The sequence below is a fragment of the Mus caroli genome, unplaced genomic scaffold (assembly GCF_978045245.1).
Source record: "Mus caroli unplaced genomic scaffold, Mus_caroli_1 scaffold_16, whole genome shotgun sequence".
In the NCBI taxonomy this organism is placed as follows: domain Eukaryota; kingdom Metazoa; phylum Chordata; class Mammalia; order Rodentia; family Muridae; genus Mus; species Mus caroli.
In genome coordinates, this window is record NW_028227271.1 from 12292520 (window position 1) to 12310000 (window position 17481).

General features: G+C 64.0%; 1 protein-coding gene across 1 annotated transcript in view; it reads right to left on the bottom strand.

The window, feature by feature from the left end:
* The window catches only part of Muc19 (mucin 19, oligomeric), a 92631-nt gene that overhangs the window by 39104 nt on the left and 36046 nt on the right, over positions 1–17481 (bottom strand). The window contains 6 exon segments of the mRNA XM_085831916.1: positions 243–2018; positions 3054–4871; positions 5415–7454; positions 7998–10037; positions 11619–14675; positions 16251–17481. The exon segment at positions 16251–17481 is cut by the window's right edge and continues 712 nt beyond it. Coding sequence (XP_085688042.1) covers positions 243–2018; positions 3054–4871; positions 5415–7454; positions 7998–10037; positions 11619–14675; positions 16251–17481 — 11962 coding nt within the window.

The following is a 17481-nucleotide window of genomic DNA, read 5'->3' on the forward strand; positions in this document are numbered from 1 at the left end:
TGTGGAGGGGGGAGCTGAGGTCTCATAAGAGGCTGCTGTGGTGGAGCCTGCTGGGGCAGCAGTAGAGGACGCACTGGATGAGGTCCCAGAAGATCCCGTTGAGGCGCCAGGCTGTGCAGATGTGGAGACAGGTGCTGCGGTGGCATTAGCGGCTTCCCTCAGGCCACTCCCGGCAGCTGTGGACGAGGCAGTGGGAGCAGAGGACCCAGCAGAACCTACTGTGGTGGCGCTGGTGGTGATGCTGGTGGTGGCAGTGCTGGTGCTGGTGGTGGCAGTGCTGGTGGTGGTGCTGGTGCTGGTGGTGGGGGCAGGTCTCCCAGAGGTGGAACTCAAAGGAGCAGAGGACCCAGATGACCCTCCTGGGGAGGTGGTGGCCGCTCTTGCAGATGTGGAACTAGCAGAGGTGGTGCTTAGAGCAGCTGGGCCTGGGGTGCTGCCAGCTGTCTCAGCCGGTGTGGTAGCCGAAGCTGAGCTTGAAGCAGGGGCTACCGCGGTGTTGGCAGAACTGGTAGACCCAGCTGTGGAGGCGGGAGCTGAGGTCTCCTTAGAGGCTGCTGTGGTGGTGCCTGCTGGGGCAGCAGTAGAGGACGCACTGGATGAGGTCCCAGAAGATCCCGTTGAGGCGCCAGGCTGTCCAGATGTGGAGACAGGTGCTGCGGTGGCATTAGCGGCTTCCCTCAGACCACTCCCGGCAGCTGTGGACGAGGCAGTGGGAGCAGAGGACCCAGCAGAACCTACTGTGGTGGCGCTGGTGGTGGTGCTGGTGGTGGCAGTGCTGGTGCTGGTGGTGGCAGTGCTGGTGGTGGTGCTGGTGCTGGTGGTGGGGGCAGGTCTCCCAGAGGTGGAACTCAAAGGAGCAGAGGACCCAGATGACCCTCCTGGGGAGGTGGTGGCCGCTCTTGCAGATGTGGAACTAGCAGAGGTGGTGCTTAGAGCAGCTAGGCCTGGGGTGCTGCCAGCTGTCTCAGCCGGTGTGGTAGCCGAAGCTGAGCTTGAAGCAGGGGCTACCGCGGTGGTGGCAGAGCTGGTAGACCCAGCTGTGGAGGCAGGAGCTGAGGTCTCCTTAGAGGCTGCTGTGGTGGTGCCTGCTGGGGCAGCAGTAGAGGACGCACTGGATGAGGTCCCAGAAGATCCCGTTGAGGCGCCAGGCTGTCCAGATGTGGAGACAGGTGCTGCGGTGGCATTAGCGGCTTCCCTCAGGCCACTCCCGGCAGCTGTGGACGAGGCAGTGGGAGCAGAGGACCCAGCAGAACCTACTGTGGTGGCGCTGGTGGTGGTGCTGGTGGTGGCAGTGCTGGTGGTGGCAGTGCTGGTGGTGGTGCTGGTGCTGGTGGTGGGGGCAGGTCTCCCAGAGGTGGAACTCAAAGGAGCAGAGGACCCAGATGACCCTCCTGGGGAGGTGGTGGCCGCTCTTGCAGATGTGGAACTAGCAGAGGTGGTGCTTAGAGCAGCTGGGCCTGGGGTGCTGCCAGCTGTCTCAGCCGGTGTGGTAGCCGAAGCTGAGCTTGAAGCAGGGGCTACCTCGGTGGTGGCAGAGCTGGTAGACCCAGCTGTGGAGGCGGGAGCTGAGGTCTCCTTAGAGGCTGCTGTGGTGGTGCCTGCTGGGGCAGCAGTAGAGGACGCACTGGATGAGGTCCCAGAAGATCCCGTTGAGGCGCCAGGCTGTCCAGATGTGGAGACAGGTGCTGCGGTGGCATTAGCGGCTTCCCTCAGGCCACTCCCGGCAGCTGTGGACGAGGCAGTTGGAGCAGAGGACCCAGCAGAACCTACTGTGGTGGCGCTGGTGGTGGTGCTGGTGGTGGCAGTGCTGGTGCTGGTGGTGGCAGTGCTGGTGGTGGTGCTGGTGCTGGTGGTGGGGGCAGGTCTCCCAGAGGTGGAACTCAAAGGAGCAGAGGACCCAGATGACCCTCCTGGGGAGGTGGTGGCCGCTCTTGCAGATGTGGAACTAGCAGAGGTGGTGCTTAGAGCTGCTGGGCCTGGGGTGCTGCCAGCTGTCTCAGCCGGTGTGGTAGCCGAAGCTGAGCTTGAAGCAGGGGCTACCGCGGTGGTGGCAGAGCTGGTAGACCCAGCTGTGGAGGCGGGAGCTGAGGTCTCATAAGAGGCTGCTGTGGTGGAGCCTGCTGGGGCAGCAGTAGAGGACGCACTGGATGAGGTCCCAGAAGATATCGTTGAGGCGCCAGGCTGTGCAGATGTGGAGACAGGTGCTGCGGTGGCATTAGCAGCTTCCCTCAGGCCACTCCCGGCAGCTGTGGACGAGGCAGTGGGAGCAGAGGACCCAGCAGAACCTACTGTGGTGGCGCTGGTGGTGGTGCTGGTGGTGGCAGTGCTGGTGCTGGTGGTGGCAGTGCTGGTGGTGGTGCTGGTGCTGGTGGTGGGGGCAGGTCTCCCAGAGGTGGAACTCAAAGGAGCAGAGGACCCAGATGACCCTCCTGGGGAGGTGGTGGCCGCTCTTGCAGATGTGGAACTAGCAGAGGTGGTGCTTAGAGCAGCTGGGCCTGGGGTGCTGCCAGCTGTCTCAGCCGGTGTGGTAGCCGAAGCTGAGCTTGAAGCAGGGGCTACCGCGGTGGTGGCAGAACTGGTAGACCCAGCTGTGGAGGCGGGAGCTGAGGTCTCCTTAGAGGCTGCTGTGGTGGTGCCTGCTGGGGCAGCAGTAGAGGACGCACTGGATGAGGTCCCAGAAGATCCCGTTGAGGCGCCAGGCTGTCCAGATGTGGAGACAGGTGCTTCGGTGGCATTAGCGGCTTCCCTCAGACCACTCCTGGCAGCTGTGGACGAGGCAGTGGGAGCAGAGGACCCAGCAGAACCTACTGTGGTGGCGCTGGTGGTGGTGCTGGTGGTGGCAGTGCTGGTGCTGGTGGTGGCAGTGCTGGTGGTGGTGCTGGTGCTCGTGGTGGGGGCAGGTCTCCCAGAGGTGGAACTCAAAGGAGCAGAGGACCCAGATGACCCTCCTGGGGAGGTGGTGGCCGCTCTTGCAGATGTGGAACTAGCAGAGGTGGTGCTTAGAGCAGCTAGGCCTGGGGTGCTGCCAGCTGTCTCAGCCGGTGTGGTAGCCGAAGCTGAGCTTGAAGCAGGGGCTACCGCGGTGGTGGCAGAGCTGGTAGACCCAGCTGTGGAGGCAGGAGCTGAGGTCTCCTTAGAGGCTGCTGTGGTGGTGCCTGCTGGGGCAGCAGTAGAGGACGCACTGGATGAGGTCCCAGAAGATCCCGTTGAGGCGCCAGGCTGTCCAGATGTGGAGACAGGTGCTGCGGTGGCATTAGCGGCTTCCCTCAGGCCACTCCCGGCAGCTGTGGACGAGGCAGTGGGAGCAGAGGACCCAGCAGAACCTACTGTGGTGGCGCTGGTGGTGGTGCTGGTGGTGGCAGTGCTGGTGGTGGCAGTGCTGGTGGTGGTGCTGGTGCTGGTGGTGGGGGCAGGTCTCCCAGAGGTGGAACTCAAAGGAGCAGAGGACCCAGATGACCCTCCTGGGGAGGTGGTGGCCGCTCTTGCAGATGTGGAACTAGCAGAGGTGGTGCTTAGAGCAGCTGGGCCTGGAGTGCTGCCAGCTGTCTCAGCCGGTGTGGTAGCCGAAGCTGAGCTTGAAGCAGGGGCTACCGCGGTGGTGGCAGAGCTGGTAGACCCAGCTGTGGAGGCAGGAGCTGAGGTCTCCTTAGAGGCTGCTGTGGTGGTGCCTGCTGGGGCAGCAGTAGAGGACGCACTGGATGAGGTCCCAGAAGATCCCGTTGAGGCGCCAGGCTGTCCAGATGTGGAGACAGGTGCTGCGGTGGCATTAGCGGCTTCCCTCAGACCACTCCCGGCAGCTTTGGACGAGGCAGTGGGAGCAGAGGACCCAGCAGAACCTACTGTGGTGGCGCTGGTGGTGGTGCTGGTGGTGGCAGTGCTGGTGCTGGTGGTGGCAGTGCTGGTGGTGGTGCTGGTGCTGGTGGTGGGGGCAGGTCTCCCAGAGGTGGAACTCAAAGGAGCAGAGGACCCAGATGACCCTCCTGGGGAGGTGGTGGCCGCTCTTGCAGATGTGGAACTAGCAGAGGTGGTGCTTAGAGCAGCTGGGCCTGGGGTGCTGCCAGCTGTCTCAGCCGGTGTGGTAGCCGAAGCTGAGCTTGAAGCAGGGGCTACCGCGGTGGTGGCAGAGTTGGTAGACCCAGCTGTGGAGGCAGGAGCTGAGGTCTCCTTAGAGGCTGCTGTGGTGGTGCCTGCTGGGGCAGCAGTAGAGGACGCACTGGATGAGGTCCCAGAAGATCCCGTTGAGGCGCCAGGCTGTCCAGATGTGGAGACAGGTGCTGCGGTGGCATTAGCGGCTTCCCTCAGGCCACTCCCGGCAGCTGTGGACGAGGCAGTGGGAGCAGAGGACCCAGCAGAACCTACTGTGGTGGCGCTGGTGGTGGTGCTGGTGGTGGCAGTGCTGGTGGTGGCAGTGCTGGTGGTGGTGCTGGTGCTGGTGGTGGGGGCAGGTCTCCCAGAGGTGGAACTCAAAGGAGCAGAGGACCCAGATGACCCTCCTGGGGAGGTGGTGGCCGCTCTTGCAGATGTGGAACTAGCAGAGGTGGTGCTTAGAGCAGCTGGGCCTGGGGTGCTGCCAGCTGTCTCAGCCGGTGTGGTAGCCGAAGCTGAGCTTGAAGCAGGGGCTACCGCGGTGGTGGCAGAGCTGGTAGACCCAGCTGTGGAGGCGGGAGCTGAGGTCTCCTTAGAGGCTGCTGTGGTGGTGCCTGCTGGGGCAGCAGTAGAGGACGCACTGGATGAGGTCCCAGAAGATCCCGTTGAGGCGCCAGGCTGTCCAGATGTGGAGACAGGTGCTGCGGTGGCATTAGCGGCTTCCCTCAGGCCACTCCCGGCAGCTGTGGACGAGGCAGTGGGAGCAGAGGACCCAGCAGAACCTACTGTGGTGGCGCTGGTGGTGGTGCTGGTGGTGGCAGTGCTGGTGCTGGTGGTGGCAGTGCTGGTGGTGGTGCTGGTGCTGGTGGTGGGGGCAGGTCTCCCAGAGGTGGAACTCAAAGGAGCAGAGGACCCAGATGACCCTCCTGGGGAGGTGGTGGCCGCTCTTGCAGATGTGGAACTAGCAGAGGTGGTGCTTAGAGCTGCTGGGCCTGGGGTGCTGCCAGCTGTCTCAGCCGGTGTGGTAGCCGAAGCTGAGCTTGAAGCAGGGGCTACCGCGGTGGTGGCAGAGCTGGTAGACCCAGCTGTGGAGGCGGGAGCTGAGGTCTCATAAGAGGCTGCTGTGGTGGAGCCTGCTGGGGCAGCAGTAGAGGACGCACTGGATGAGGTCCCAGAAGATCCCGTTGAGGCGCCAGGCTCTGCAGATGTGGAGACAGGTGCTGCGGTGGCATTAGCGGCTTCCCTCAGGCCACTCCCGGCAGCTGTGGACGAGGCAGTGGTGGCAGAGGACCCAGCAGAACCTACTGTGGTGGGGCTGGTGGTGGTGCTGGTGGTGGCAGTGCTGGTGCTGGTGGTGGCAGTGCTGGTGGTGGTGCTGGTGCTGGTGGTGGGGGCAGGTCTCCCAGAGGTGGAACTCAAAGGAGCAGAGGACCCAGATGACCCTCCTGGGGAGGTGGTGGCCGCTCTTGCAGATGTGGAACTAGCAGAGGTGGTGCTTAGAGCAGCTGGGCCTGGGGTGCTGCCAGCTGTCTCAGCCGGTGTGGTAGCCGAAGCTGAGCTTGAAGCAGGGGCTACCGCGGTGGTGGCAGAACTGGTAGACCCAGCTGTGGAGGCGGGAGCTGAGGTCTCCTTAGAGGCTGCTGTGGTGGTGCCTGCTGGGGCAGCAGTAGAGGACGCACTGGATGAGGTCCCAGAAGATCCCGTTGAGGCGCCAGGCTGTCCAGATGTGGAGACAGGTGCTGCGGTGGCATTAGCGGCTTCCCTCAGGCCACTCCCGGCAGCTGTGGACGAGGCAGTGGGAGCAGAGGACCCAGCAGAACCTACTGTGGTGGCGCTGGTGGTGGTGCTGGTGGTGGCAGTGCTGGTGGTGGCAGTGCTGGTGGTGGTGCTGGTGCTGGTGGTGGGGGCAGGTCTCCCAGAGGTGGAACTCAAAGGAGCAGAGGACCCAGATGACCCTCCTGGGGAGGTGGTGGCCGCTCTTGCAGATGTGGAACTAGCAGAGGTGGTGCTTAGAGCAGCTGGGCCTGGGGTGCTGCCAGCTGTCTCAGCCGGTGTGGTAGCCGAAGCTGAGCTTGAAGCAGGGGCTACCGCGGTGGTGGCAGAGCTGGTAGACCCAGCTGTGGAGGCGGGAGCTGAGGTCTCCTTAGAGGCTGCTGTGGTGGTGCCTGCTGGGGCAGCAGTAGAGGACGCACTGGATGAGGTCCCAGAAGATCCCGTTGAGGCGCCAGGCTGTCCAGATGTGGAGACAGGTGCTGCGGTGGCATTAGCGGCTTCCCTCAGACCACTCCCGGCAGCTGTGGACGAGGCAGTGGGAGCAGAGGACCCAGCAGAACCTACTGTGGTGGCGCTGGTGGTGGTGCTGGTGGTGGCAGTGCTGGTGCTGGTGGTGGCAGTGCTGGTGGTGGTGCTGGTGCTGGTGGTGGGGGCAGGTCTCCCAGAGGTGGAACTCAAAGGAGCAGAGGACCCAGATGACCCTCCTGGGGAGGTGGTGGCCGCTCTTGCAGATGTGGAACTAGCAGAGGTGGTGCTTAGAGCAGCTGGGCCTGGGGTGCTGCCAGCTGTCTCAGCCGGTGTGGTAGCCGAAGCTGAGCTTGAAGCAGGGGCTACCGCGGTGGTGGCAGAGCTGGTAGACCCAGCTGTGGAGGCAGGAGCTGAGGTCTCCTTAGAGGCTGCTGTGGTGGTGCCTGCTGGGGCAGCAGTAGAGGACGCACTGGATGAGGTCCCAGAAGATCCCGTTGAGGCGCCAGGCTGTCCAGATGTGGAGACAGGTGCTGCGGTGGCATTAGCGGCTTCCCTCAGGCCACTCCCGGCAGCTGTGGACGAGGCAGTGGGAGCAGAGGACCCAGCAGAACCTACTGTGGTGGCGCTGGTGGTGGTGCTGGTGGTGGCAGTGCTGGTGGTGGCAGTGCTGGTGGTGGTGCTGGTGCTGGTGGTGGGGGCAGGTCTCCCAGAGGTGGAACTCAAAGGAGCAGAGGACCCAGATGACCCTCCTGGGGAGGTGGTGGCCGCTCTTGCAGATGTGGAACTAGCAGAGGTGGTGCTTAGAGCAGCTGGGCCTGGGGTGCTGCCAGCTGTCTCAGCCGGTGTGGTAGCCGAAGCTGAGCTTGAAGCAGGGGCTACCGCGGTGGTGGCAGAGCTGGTAGACCCAGCTGTGGAGGCGGGAGCTGAGGTCTCCTTAGAGGCTGCTGTGGTGGTGCCTGCTGGGGCAGCAGTAGAGGACGCACTGGATGAGGTCCCAGAAGATCCCGTTGAGGCGCCAGGCTGTCCAGATGTGGAGACAGGTGCTGCGGTGGCATTAGCGGCTTCCCTCAGGCCACTCCCGGCAGCTGTGGACGAGGCAGTGGGAGCAGAGGACCCAGCAGAACCTACTGTGGTGGCGCTGGTGGTGGTGCTGGTGGTGGCAGTGCTGGTGCTGGTGGTGGCAGTGCTGGTGGTGGTGCTGGTGCTGGTGGTGGGGGCAGGTCTCCCAGAGGTGGAACTCAAAGGAGCAGAGGACCCAGATGACCCTCCTGGGGAGGTGGTGGGCGCTCTTGCAGATGTGGAACTAGCAGAGGTGGTGCTTAGAGCTGCTGGGCCTGGGGTGCTGCCAGCTGTCTCAGCCGGTGTGGTAGCCGAAGCTGAGCTTGAAGCAGGGGCTACCGCGGTGGTGGCAGAGCTGGTAGACCCAGCTGTGGAGGCGGGAGCTGAGGTCTCATAAGAGGCTGCTGTGGTGGAGCCTGCTGGGGCAGCAGTAGAGGACGCACTGGATGAGGTCCCAGAAGATCCCGTTGAGGCGCCAGGCTCTGCAGATGTGGAGACAGGTGCTGCGGTGGCATTAGCGGCTTCCCTCAGGCCACTCCCGGCAGCTGTGGACGAGGCAGTGGTGGCAGAGGACCCAGCAGAACCTACTGTGGTGGGGCTGGTGGTGGTGCTGGTGGTGGCAGTGCTGGTGCTGGTGGTGGCAGTGCTGGTGGTGGTGCTGGTGCTGGTGGTGGGGGCAGGTCTCCCAGAGGTGGAACTCAAAGGAGCAGAGGACCCAGATGACCCTCCTGGGGAGGTGGTGGCCGCTCTTGCAGATGTGGAACTAGCAGAGGTGGTGCTTAGAGCAGCTGGGCCTGGGGTGCTGCCAGCTGTCTCAGCCGGTGTGGTAGCCGAAGCTGAGCTTGAAGCAGGGGCTACCGCGGTGGTGGCAGAACTGGTAGACCCAGCTGTGGAGGCGGGAGCTGAGGTCTCCTTAGAGGCTGCTGTGGTGGTGCCTGCTGGGGCAGCAGTAGAGGACGCACTGGATGAGGTCCCAGAAGATCCCGTTGAGGCGCCAGGCTGTCCAGATGTGGAGACAGGTGCTGCGGTGGCATTAGCGGCTTCCCTCAGGCCACTCCCGGCAGCTGTGGACGAGGCAGTGGGAGCAGAGGACCCAGCAGAACCTACTGTGGTGGCGCTGGTGGTGGTGCTGGTGGTGGCAGTGCTGGTCGTGGCAGTGCTGGTGGTGGTGCTGGTGCTGGTGGTGGGGGCAGGTCTCCCAGAGGTGGAACTCAAAGGAGCAGAGGACCCAGATGACCCTCCTGGGGAGGTGGTGGCCGCTCTTGCAGATGTGGAACTAGCAGAGGTGGTGCTTAGAGCAGCTGGGCCTGGGGTGCTGCCAGCTGTCTCAGCCGGTGTGGTAGCCGAAGCTGAGCTTGAAGCAGGGGCTACCGCGGTGGTGGCAGAGCTGGTAGACCCAGCTGTGGAGGCGGGAGCTGAGGTCTCCTTAGAGGCTGCTGTGGTGGTGCCTGCTGGGGCAGCAGTAGAGGACGCACTGGATGAGGTCCCAGAAGATCCCGTTGAGGCGCCAGGCTGTCCAGATGTGGAGACAGGTGCTGCGGTGGCATTAGCGGCTTCCCTCAGACCACTCCCGGCAGCTGTGGACGAGGCAGTGGGAGCAGAGGACCCAGCAGAACCTACTGTGGTGGCGCTGGTGGTGGTGCTGGTGGTGGCAGTGCTGGTGCTGGTGGTGGCAGTGCTGGTGGTGGTGCTGGTGCTGGTGGTGGGGGCAGGTCTCCCAGAGGTGGAACTCAAAGGAGCAGAGGACCCAGATGACCCTCCTGGGGAGGTGGTGGCCGCTCTTGCAGATGTGGAACTAGCAGAGGTGGTGCTTAGAGCAGCTGGGCCTGGGGTGCTGCCAGCTGTCTCAGCCGGTGTGGTAGCCGAAGCTGAGCTTGAAGCAGGGGCTACCGCGGTGGTGGCAGAGCTGGTAGACCCAGCTGTGGAGGCAGGAGCTGAGGTCTCCTTAGAGGCTGCTGTGGTGGTGCCTGCTGGGGCAGCAGTAGAGGACGCACTGGATGAGGTCCCAGAAGATCCCGTTGAGGCGCCAGGCTGTCCAGATGTGGAGACAGGTGCTGCGGTGGCATTAGCGGCTTCCCTCAGGCCACTCCCGGCAGCTGTGGACGAGGCAGTGGGAGCAGAGGACCCAGCAGAACCTACTGTGGTGGCGCTGGTGGTGGTGCTGGTGGTGGCAGTGCTGGTGGTGGCAGTGCTGGTGGTGGTGCTGGTGCTGGTGGTGGGGGCAGGTCTCCCAGAGGTGGAACTCAAAGGAGCAGAGGACCCAGATGACCCTCCTGGGGAGGTGGTGGCCGCTCTTGCAGATGTGGAACTAGCAGAGGTGGTGCTTAGAGCAGCTGGGCCTGGGGTGCTGCCAGCTGTCTCAGCCGGTGTGGTAGCCGAAGCTGAGCTTGAAGCAGGGGCTACCGCGGTGGTGGCAGAGCTGGTAGACCCAGCTGTGGAGGCGGGAGCTGAGGTCTCCTTAGAGGCTGCTGTGGTGGTGCCTGCTGGGGCAGCAGTAGAGGACGCACTGGATGAGGTCCCAGAAGATCCCGTTGAGGCGCCAGGCTGTCCAGATGTGGAGACAGGTGCTGCGGTGGCATTAGCGGCTTCCCTCAGGCCACTCCCGGCAGCTGTGGACGAGGCAGTGGGAGCAGAGGACCCAGCAGAACCTACTGTGGTGGCGCTGGTGGTGGTGCTGGTGGTGGCAGTGCTGGTGCTGGTGGTGGCAGTGCTGGTGGTGGTGCTGGTGCTGGTGGTGGGGGCAGGTCTCCCAGAGGTGGAACTCAAAGGAGCAGAGGACCCAGATGACCCTCCTGGGGAGGTGGTGGGCGCTCTTGCAGATGTGGAACTAGCAGAGGTGGTGCTTAGAGCTGCTGGGCCTGGGGTGCTGCCAGCTGTCTCAGCCGGTGTGGTAGCCGAAGCTGAGCTTGAAGCAGGGGCTACCGCGGTGGTGGCAGAGCTGGTAGACCCAGCTGTGGAGGCGGGAGCTGAGGTCTCATAAGAGGCTGCTGTGGTGGAGCCTGCTGGGGCAGCAGTAGAGGACGCACTGGATGAGGTCCCAGAAGATCCCGTTGAGGCGCCAGGCTCTGCAGATGTGGAGACAGGTGCTGCGGTGGCATTAGCGGCTTCCCTCAGGCCACTCCCGGCAGCTGTGGACGAGGCAGTGGTGGCAGAGGACCCAGCAGAACCTACTGTGGTGGGGCTGGTGGTGGTGCTGGTGGTGGCAGTGCTGGTGCTGGTGGTGGCAGTGCTGGTGGTGGTGCTGGTGCTGGTGGTGGGGGCAGGTCTCCCAGAGGTGGAACTCAAAGGAGCAGAGGACCCAGATGACCCTCCTGGGGAGGTGGTGGCCGCTCTTGCAGATGTGGAACTAGCAGAGGTGGTGCTTAGAGCAGCTGGGCCTGGGGTGCTGCCAGCTGTCTCAGCCAGTGTGTTAGCCGAAGCTGAGCTTGAAGCAGGGGCTACCGCGGTGGTGGCAGAGCTGGTAGACCCAGCTGTGGAGGCAGGAGCTGAGGTCTCCTTAGAGGCTGCTGTGGTGGTGCCTGCTGGGGAAGCAGTAGAGGACGCACTGGATGAAGTCCCAGAAGATCCCGTTGAGGCGCCAGGCTGTCCAGATGTGGACACAGGTGCTGCGGTGGCATTAGCGGCTTCCCTCAGGCCACTCCCGGCAGCTGCGGACGAGGCAGTGGGAGCAGAGGACCCAGCAGAATCTACTGTGGTGGCGCTGGTGGTGGTGCTGGTGGTGGCAGTGCTGGTGCTGGTGGTGGCAGTGCTGGTGGTGGTGCTGGTGCTGGTGGTGGGGGCAGGTCTCCCAGAGGTGGAACTCAAAGGAGCAGAGGACCCAGATGACCCTCCTGGGGAGGTGGTGGCCGCTCTTGCAGATGTGGAACTAGCAGAGGTGGTGCTTAGAGCAGCTGGGCCTGGGGTGCTGCCAGCTGTCTCAGCCGGTGTGGTAGCCGAAGCTGAGCTTGAAGCAGGGGCTACCGCGGTGGTGGCAGAGCTGGTAGACCCAGCTGTGGAGGCAGGAGCTGAGGTCTCCTTAGAGGCTCCTGTGGTGGTGCCTGCTGGGGCAGCAGTAGAGGACGCACTGGATGAGGTCCCAGAAGATCCCTTTGAGGCGCCAGGCTGTCCAGATGTGGAAACAGGTGCTGCGGTGGCATTAGCGGCTTCCCTCAGGCCACTCCCGGCAGCTGTGGACGAGGCAGTGGGAGCAGAGGACCCAGCAGAACCTACTGTGGTGGCGCTGGTGGTGGTGCTGGTGGTGGCAGTGCTGGTGGTGGCAGTGCTGGTGGTGGTGCTGGTGCTGGTGGTGGGGGCAGGTCTCCCAGAGGTGGAACTCAAAGGAGCAGAGGACCCAGATGACCCTCCTGGGGAGGTGGTGGCCGCTCTTGCAGATGTGGAACTAGCAGAGGTGGTGCTTAGAGCAGCTGGGCCTGGGGTGCTGCCAGCTGTCTCAGCCGGTGTGGTAGCCGAAGCTGAGCTTGAAGCAGGGGCTACCGCGGTGGTGGCAGAGCTGGTAGACCCATCTGTGGAGGCGGGAGCTGAGGTCTCCTTAGAGGCTGCTGTGGTGGTGCCTGCTGGGGCAGCAGTAGAGGACGCACTGGATGAGGTCCCAGAAGATCCCGTTGAGGCGCCAGGCTGTCCAGATGTGGAGACAGGTGCTGCGGTGGCATTAGCGGCTTCCCTCAGGCCACTCCCGGCAGCTGTGGACGAGGCAGTGGGAGCAGAGGACCCAGCAGAACCTACTGTGGTGGCGCTGGTGGTGGTGCTGGTGGTGGCAGTGCTGGTGCTGGTGGTGGCAGTGCTGGTGGTGGTGCTGGTGCTGGTGGTGGGGGCAGGTCTCCCAGAGGTGGAACTCAAAGGAGCAGAGGACCCAGATGAACCTCCTGGGGAGGTGGTGGCCGCTCTTGCAGATGTGGAACTAGCAGAGGTGGTGCTTAGAGCAGCTGGGCCTGGGGTGCTGCCAGCTGTCTCAGCCGGTGTGGTAGCCGAAGCTGAGCTTGAAGCAGGGGCTACCGCGGTGGTGGCAGAGCTGGTAGACCCAGCTGTGGAGGCGGGAGCTGAGGTCTCCTTAGAGGCTGCTGTGGTGGTGCCTGCTGGGGCAGCAGTAGAGGACACACTGGATGAGGTCCCAGAAGATCCCGTTGAGGCGCCAGGCTGTCCAGATGTGGAGACAGGTGCTGCGGTGGCATTAGCGGCTTCCCTCAGGCCACTCCCGGCAGCTGTGGACGAGGCAGTGGGAGCAGAGGACCCAGCAGAACCTACTGTGGTGGCGCTGGTGGTGGTGCTGGTGGTGGCAGTGCTGGTGCTGGTGGTGGCAGTGCTGGTGGTGGTGCTGGTGCTGGTGGTGGGGGCAGGTCTCCCAGAGGTGGAACTCAAAGGAGCAGAGGACCCAGATGACCCTCCTGGGGAGGTGGTGGCCGCTCTTGCAGATGTGGAACTAGCAGAGGTGGTGCTTAGAGCAGCTGGGCCTGGGGTGCTGCCAGCTGTCTCAGCCGGTGTGGTAGCCGAAGCTGAGCTTGAAGCAGGGGCTACCGTGGTGGTGGCAGAGCTGGTAGACCCAGCTGTGGAGGCGGGAGCTGAGGTCTCCTTAGAGGCTGCTGTGGTGGTGCCTGCTGGGGCAGCAGTAGAGGACGCACTGGATGAGGTCCCAGAATATCCCGTTGAGGCGCCAGGCTGTCCAGATGTGGAGACAGGTGCTGCGGTGGCATTAGCGGCTTCCCTCAGGCCACTCCCGGCAGCTGTGGACGAGGCAGTGGGAGCAGATGACCCAGCAGAACCTACTGTGGTGGCGCTGGTGGTGGTGCTGGTGGTGGCAGTGCTGGTGGTGGCAGTGCTGGTGGTGGTGCTGGTGCTGGTGGTGGGGGCAGGTCTCCCAGAGGTGGAACTCAAAGGAGCAGAGGACCCAGATGACCCTCCTGGGGAGGTGGTGGCCGCTCTTGCAGATGTGGAACTAGCAGAGGTGGTGCTTAGAGCAGCTGGGCCTGGGGTGCTGCCAGCTGTCTCAGCCGGTGTGGTAGCCGAAGCTGAGCTTGAAGCAGGGGCTACCGCGGTGGTGGCAGAGCTGGTAGACCCAGCTGTGGAGGCGGGAGCTGAGGTCTCCTTAGAGGATGCTGTGGTGGTGCCTGCTGGGGCAGCAGTAGAGGACGCACTGGATGAGGTCCCAGAAGATCCCGTTGAGGCGCCAGGCTGTCCAGATGTGGAGACAGGTGCTGCGGTGGCATTAGCGGCTTCCCTCAGGCCACTCCCGGCAGCTGTGGACGAGGCAGTGGGAGCAGAGGACCCAGCAGAACCTACTGTGGTGGCGCTGGTGGTGGTGCTGGTGGTGGCAGTGCTGGTGGTGGTGCTGGTGCTGGTGGTGGGGGCAGGTCTCCCAGAGGTGGAACTCAAAGGAGCAGAGGACCCAGATGACCCTCCTGGGGAGGTGGTGGCCGCTCTTGCAGATGTGGAACTAGCAGAGGTGGTGCTTAGAGCAGCTGGGCCTGGGGTGCTGCCAGCTGTCTCAGCCGGTGTGGTAGCCGAAGCTGAGCTTGAAGCAGGGGCTACCGCGGTGGTGGCAGAGCTGGTAGACCCAGCTGTGGAGGCGGGAGCTGAGGTCTCCTTAGAGGCTGCTGTGGTGGTGCCTGCTGGGGCAGCAGTAGAGGACGCACTGGATGAGGTCCCAGAAGATCCCGTTGAGGCGCCAGGCTGTCCAGATGTGGAGACAGGTGCTGCGGTGGCATTAGCGGCTTCCCTCAGACCACTCCCGGCAGCTGTGGACGAGGCAGTGGGAGCAGAGGACCCAGCAGAACCTACTGTGGTGGCGCTGGTGGTGGTGCTGGTGGTGGCAGTGCTGGTGCTGGTGGTGACAGTGCTGGTGGTGGTGCTGGTGCTGGTGGTGGGTGCAGGTCTCCCAGAGGTGGAACTCAAAGGAGCAGAGTACCCAGATGACCCTCCTGGGGAGGTGGTGGCCGCTCTTGCAGATGTGGAACTAGCAGAGGTGGTGCTTAGAGCAGCTGGGCCTGGGGTGCTGCCAGCTGTCTCAGCCGGTGTGGTAGCCGAAGCTGAGCTTGAAGCAGGGGCTACCGCGGTGGTGGCAGAGCTGGTAGACCCAGCTGTGGAGGCAGGAGCTGAGGTCTCCTTAGAGGCTGCTGTGGTGGTGCCTGTTGGGGCAGCAGTAGAGGACGCACTGGATGAGGTCCCAGAAGATCCCGTTGAGGCGCCAGGCTGTCCAGATGTGGACACTGGTGCTGCGGTGGCATTAGCGGCTTCCCTCAGGCCACTCCCGGCAGCTGTGGACGAGGCAGTGGGAGCAGAGGACCCAGCAGAACCTACTGTGGTGGCGCTGGTGGTGGTGCTGGTGGTGGCAGTGCTGGTGCTGGTGGTGGCAGTGCTGGTGCTGGTGCTGGTGCTGGTGGTGGGGGCAGGTCTCCCAGAGGTGGAACTCAAAGGAGCAGAGGACCCAGATGACCCTCCTGGGGAGGTGGTGGCCGCTCTTGCAGATGTGGAACTAGCAGAGGTGGTGCTTAGAGCAGCTGGGCCTGGGGTGCTGCCAGCTGTCTCAGCCGGTGTGTTAGCCGAAGCTGAGCTTGAAGCAGGGGCTACCGCGGTGGTGGCAGAGCTGGTAGACCCAGCTGTGGAGGCAGGAGCTGAGGTCTCCTTAGAGGCTGCTGTGGTGGTGCCTGCTGGGGCAGCAGTAGAGGACGCACTGGATGAGGTCCCAGAAGATCCCGTTGAGGCGCCAGGCTGTCCAGATGTGGAGACAAGTGCTGCGGTGGCATTAGCGGCTTCCCTCAGGCCACTCCCGGCAGCTGTGGACGAGGCAGTGGGAGCAGAGGACCCAGCAGAACCTACTGTGGTGGCGCTGGTGGTGGTGCTGGTGGTGGCAGTGCTGGTGGTGGCAGTGCTGGTGGTGGTGCTGGTGCTGGTGGTGGGGGCAGGTCTCCCAGAGGTGGAACTCAAAGGAGCAGAGGACCCAGATGACCCTCCTGGGGAGGTGGTGGCCGCTCTTGCAGATGTGGAACTAGCAGAGGTGGTGCTTAGAGCAGCTGGGCCTGGGGTGCTGCCAGCTGTCTCAGCCGGTGTGGTAGCCGAAGCTGAGCTTGAAGCAGGGGCTACCGCAGTGGTGGCAGAGCTGGTAGACCCAGCTGTGGAGGCGGGAGCTGAGGTCTCCTTAGAGGCTGCTGTGGTGGTGCCTGCTGGGGCAGCAGTAGAGGACGCACTGGATGAGGTCCCAGAAGATCCCGTTGAGGCGCCAGGCTGTCCAGATGTGGAGACAGGTGCTGCGGTGGCATTAGCGGCTTCCCTCAGGCCACTCCCGGCAGCTGCGGACGAGGCAGTGGGAGCAGAGGACCCAGCAGAACCTACTGTGGTGGCGCTGGTGGTGGTGCTGGTGGTGGCCGTGCTGGTGCTGGTGGTGGCAGTGCTGGTGGTGGTGCTGGTGCTGGTGGTGGGGGCAGGTCTCCCAGAGGTGGAACTCAAAGGAGCAGAGGACCCAGATGACCCTCCTGGGGAGGTGGTGGCCGCTCTTGCAGATGTGGAACTAGCAGAGGTGGTGCTTAGAGCAGCTGGGCCTGGGGTGCTGCCAGCTGTCTCAGCCGGTGTGGTAGCCGAAGCTGAGCTTGAAGCAGGGGCTACCGTGGTGGTGGCAGAGCTGGTAGACCCAGCTGTGGAGGCGCGAGCTGAGGTCTCCTTAGAGGCTGCTGTGGTGGTGCCTGCTGGGGCAGCAGTAGAGGACGCACTGGATGAGGTCCCAGAAGATCCCGTTGAGGCGCCAGGCTGTGCAGATGTGGAGACAGGTGCTGCGGTGGCATTAGCGGCTTCCCTCAGGCCACTCCGGGCAGCTGTGGACGAGGCAGTGGGAGCAGAGGACCCAGCAGAACCTACTGTGGTGGCGCTGGTGGTGGTGCTGGTGGTGGCAGTGCTGGTGGTGGCAGTGCTGGTGGTGGTGCTGGTGCTGGTGGTGGGGGCAGGTCTCCCAGAGCTGGAACTCAAAGGAGCAGAGGACCCAGATGACCCTCCTGGGGAGGTGGTGGCCGCTCTTGCAGATGTGGAACTAGCAGAGGTGGTGCTTAGAGCAGCTGGGCCTGGGGTGCTGCCAGCTGTCTCAGCTGGTGTGGTAGCCGAAGCTGAGCTTGAAGCAGGGGCTACCGCGGTGGTGGCAGAGCTGGTAGACCCAGCTGTGGAGGCGGGAGCTGAGGTTTCCTTAGAGGCTGCTGTGGAGGTGCCTGATGGGGCAGCAGTAGAGGACGCACTGGATGAGGTCCCAGAAGATCCCGTTGAGGCGCCAGGCTGTCCAGATGTGGAGACAGGTGCTGCGGTGGCATTAGCGGCTTCCCTCAGGCCACTCCCGGCAGCTGTGGACGAGGCAGTGGGAGCAGAGGACCCAGCAGAACCTACTGTGGTGGCGCTGGTGGTGGTGCTGGTGGTGGCAGTGCTGGTGGTGGCAGTGCTGGTGGTGGTGCTGGTGCTGGTGGTGGGGGCAGGTCTCCCAGAGGTGGAACTCAAAGGAGCAGAGGACCCAGATGACCCTCCTGGGGAGGTGGTGGCCGCTCTTGCAGATGTGGAACTAGCAGAGGTGGTGCTTAGAGCAGCTGGGCCTGGGGTGCTGCCAGCTGTCTCAGCTGGTGTGGTAGCCGAAGCTGAGCTTGAAGCAGGGGCTACCGCGGTGGTGGCAGAGCTGGTAGACCCAGCTGTGGAGGCGGGAGCTGAGGTCTCCTTAGAGGCTGCTGTGGTGGTGCCTGCTGGGGCAGCAGTAGAGGACGCACTGGATGAGGTCCCAGAAGATCCCGTTGAGGCGCCAGGCTGTCCAGATGTGGAGACAGGTGCTGCGGTGGCATTAGCGGCTTCCCTCAGGCCACTCCCGGCAGCTGTGGACGAGGCAGTGGGAGTTGAGGACCCAGCAGAACCTACTGTGGTGGCGCTGGTGGTGGCAGTGCTGGTGCTGGTGGTGGCAGTGCTGGTGGTGGTGCTGGTGCTGGGGGTGGGGGCAGGTCTCCCAGAGGTGGAACTCAAAGGAGCAGAGGACCCAGATGACCCTCCTGGGGAGGTGGTGGCTGCTCTTGCAGATGTGGAACTAGCAGAGGTGGTGCTTAGAGCAGCTGGGCCTGGGGTGCTGCCAGCTGTCTCAGCCGGTGTGGT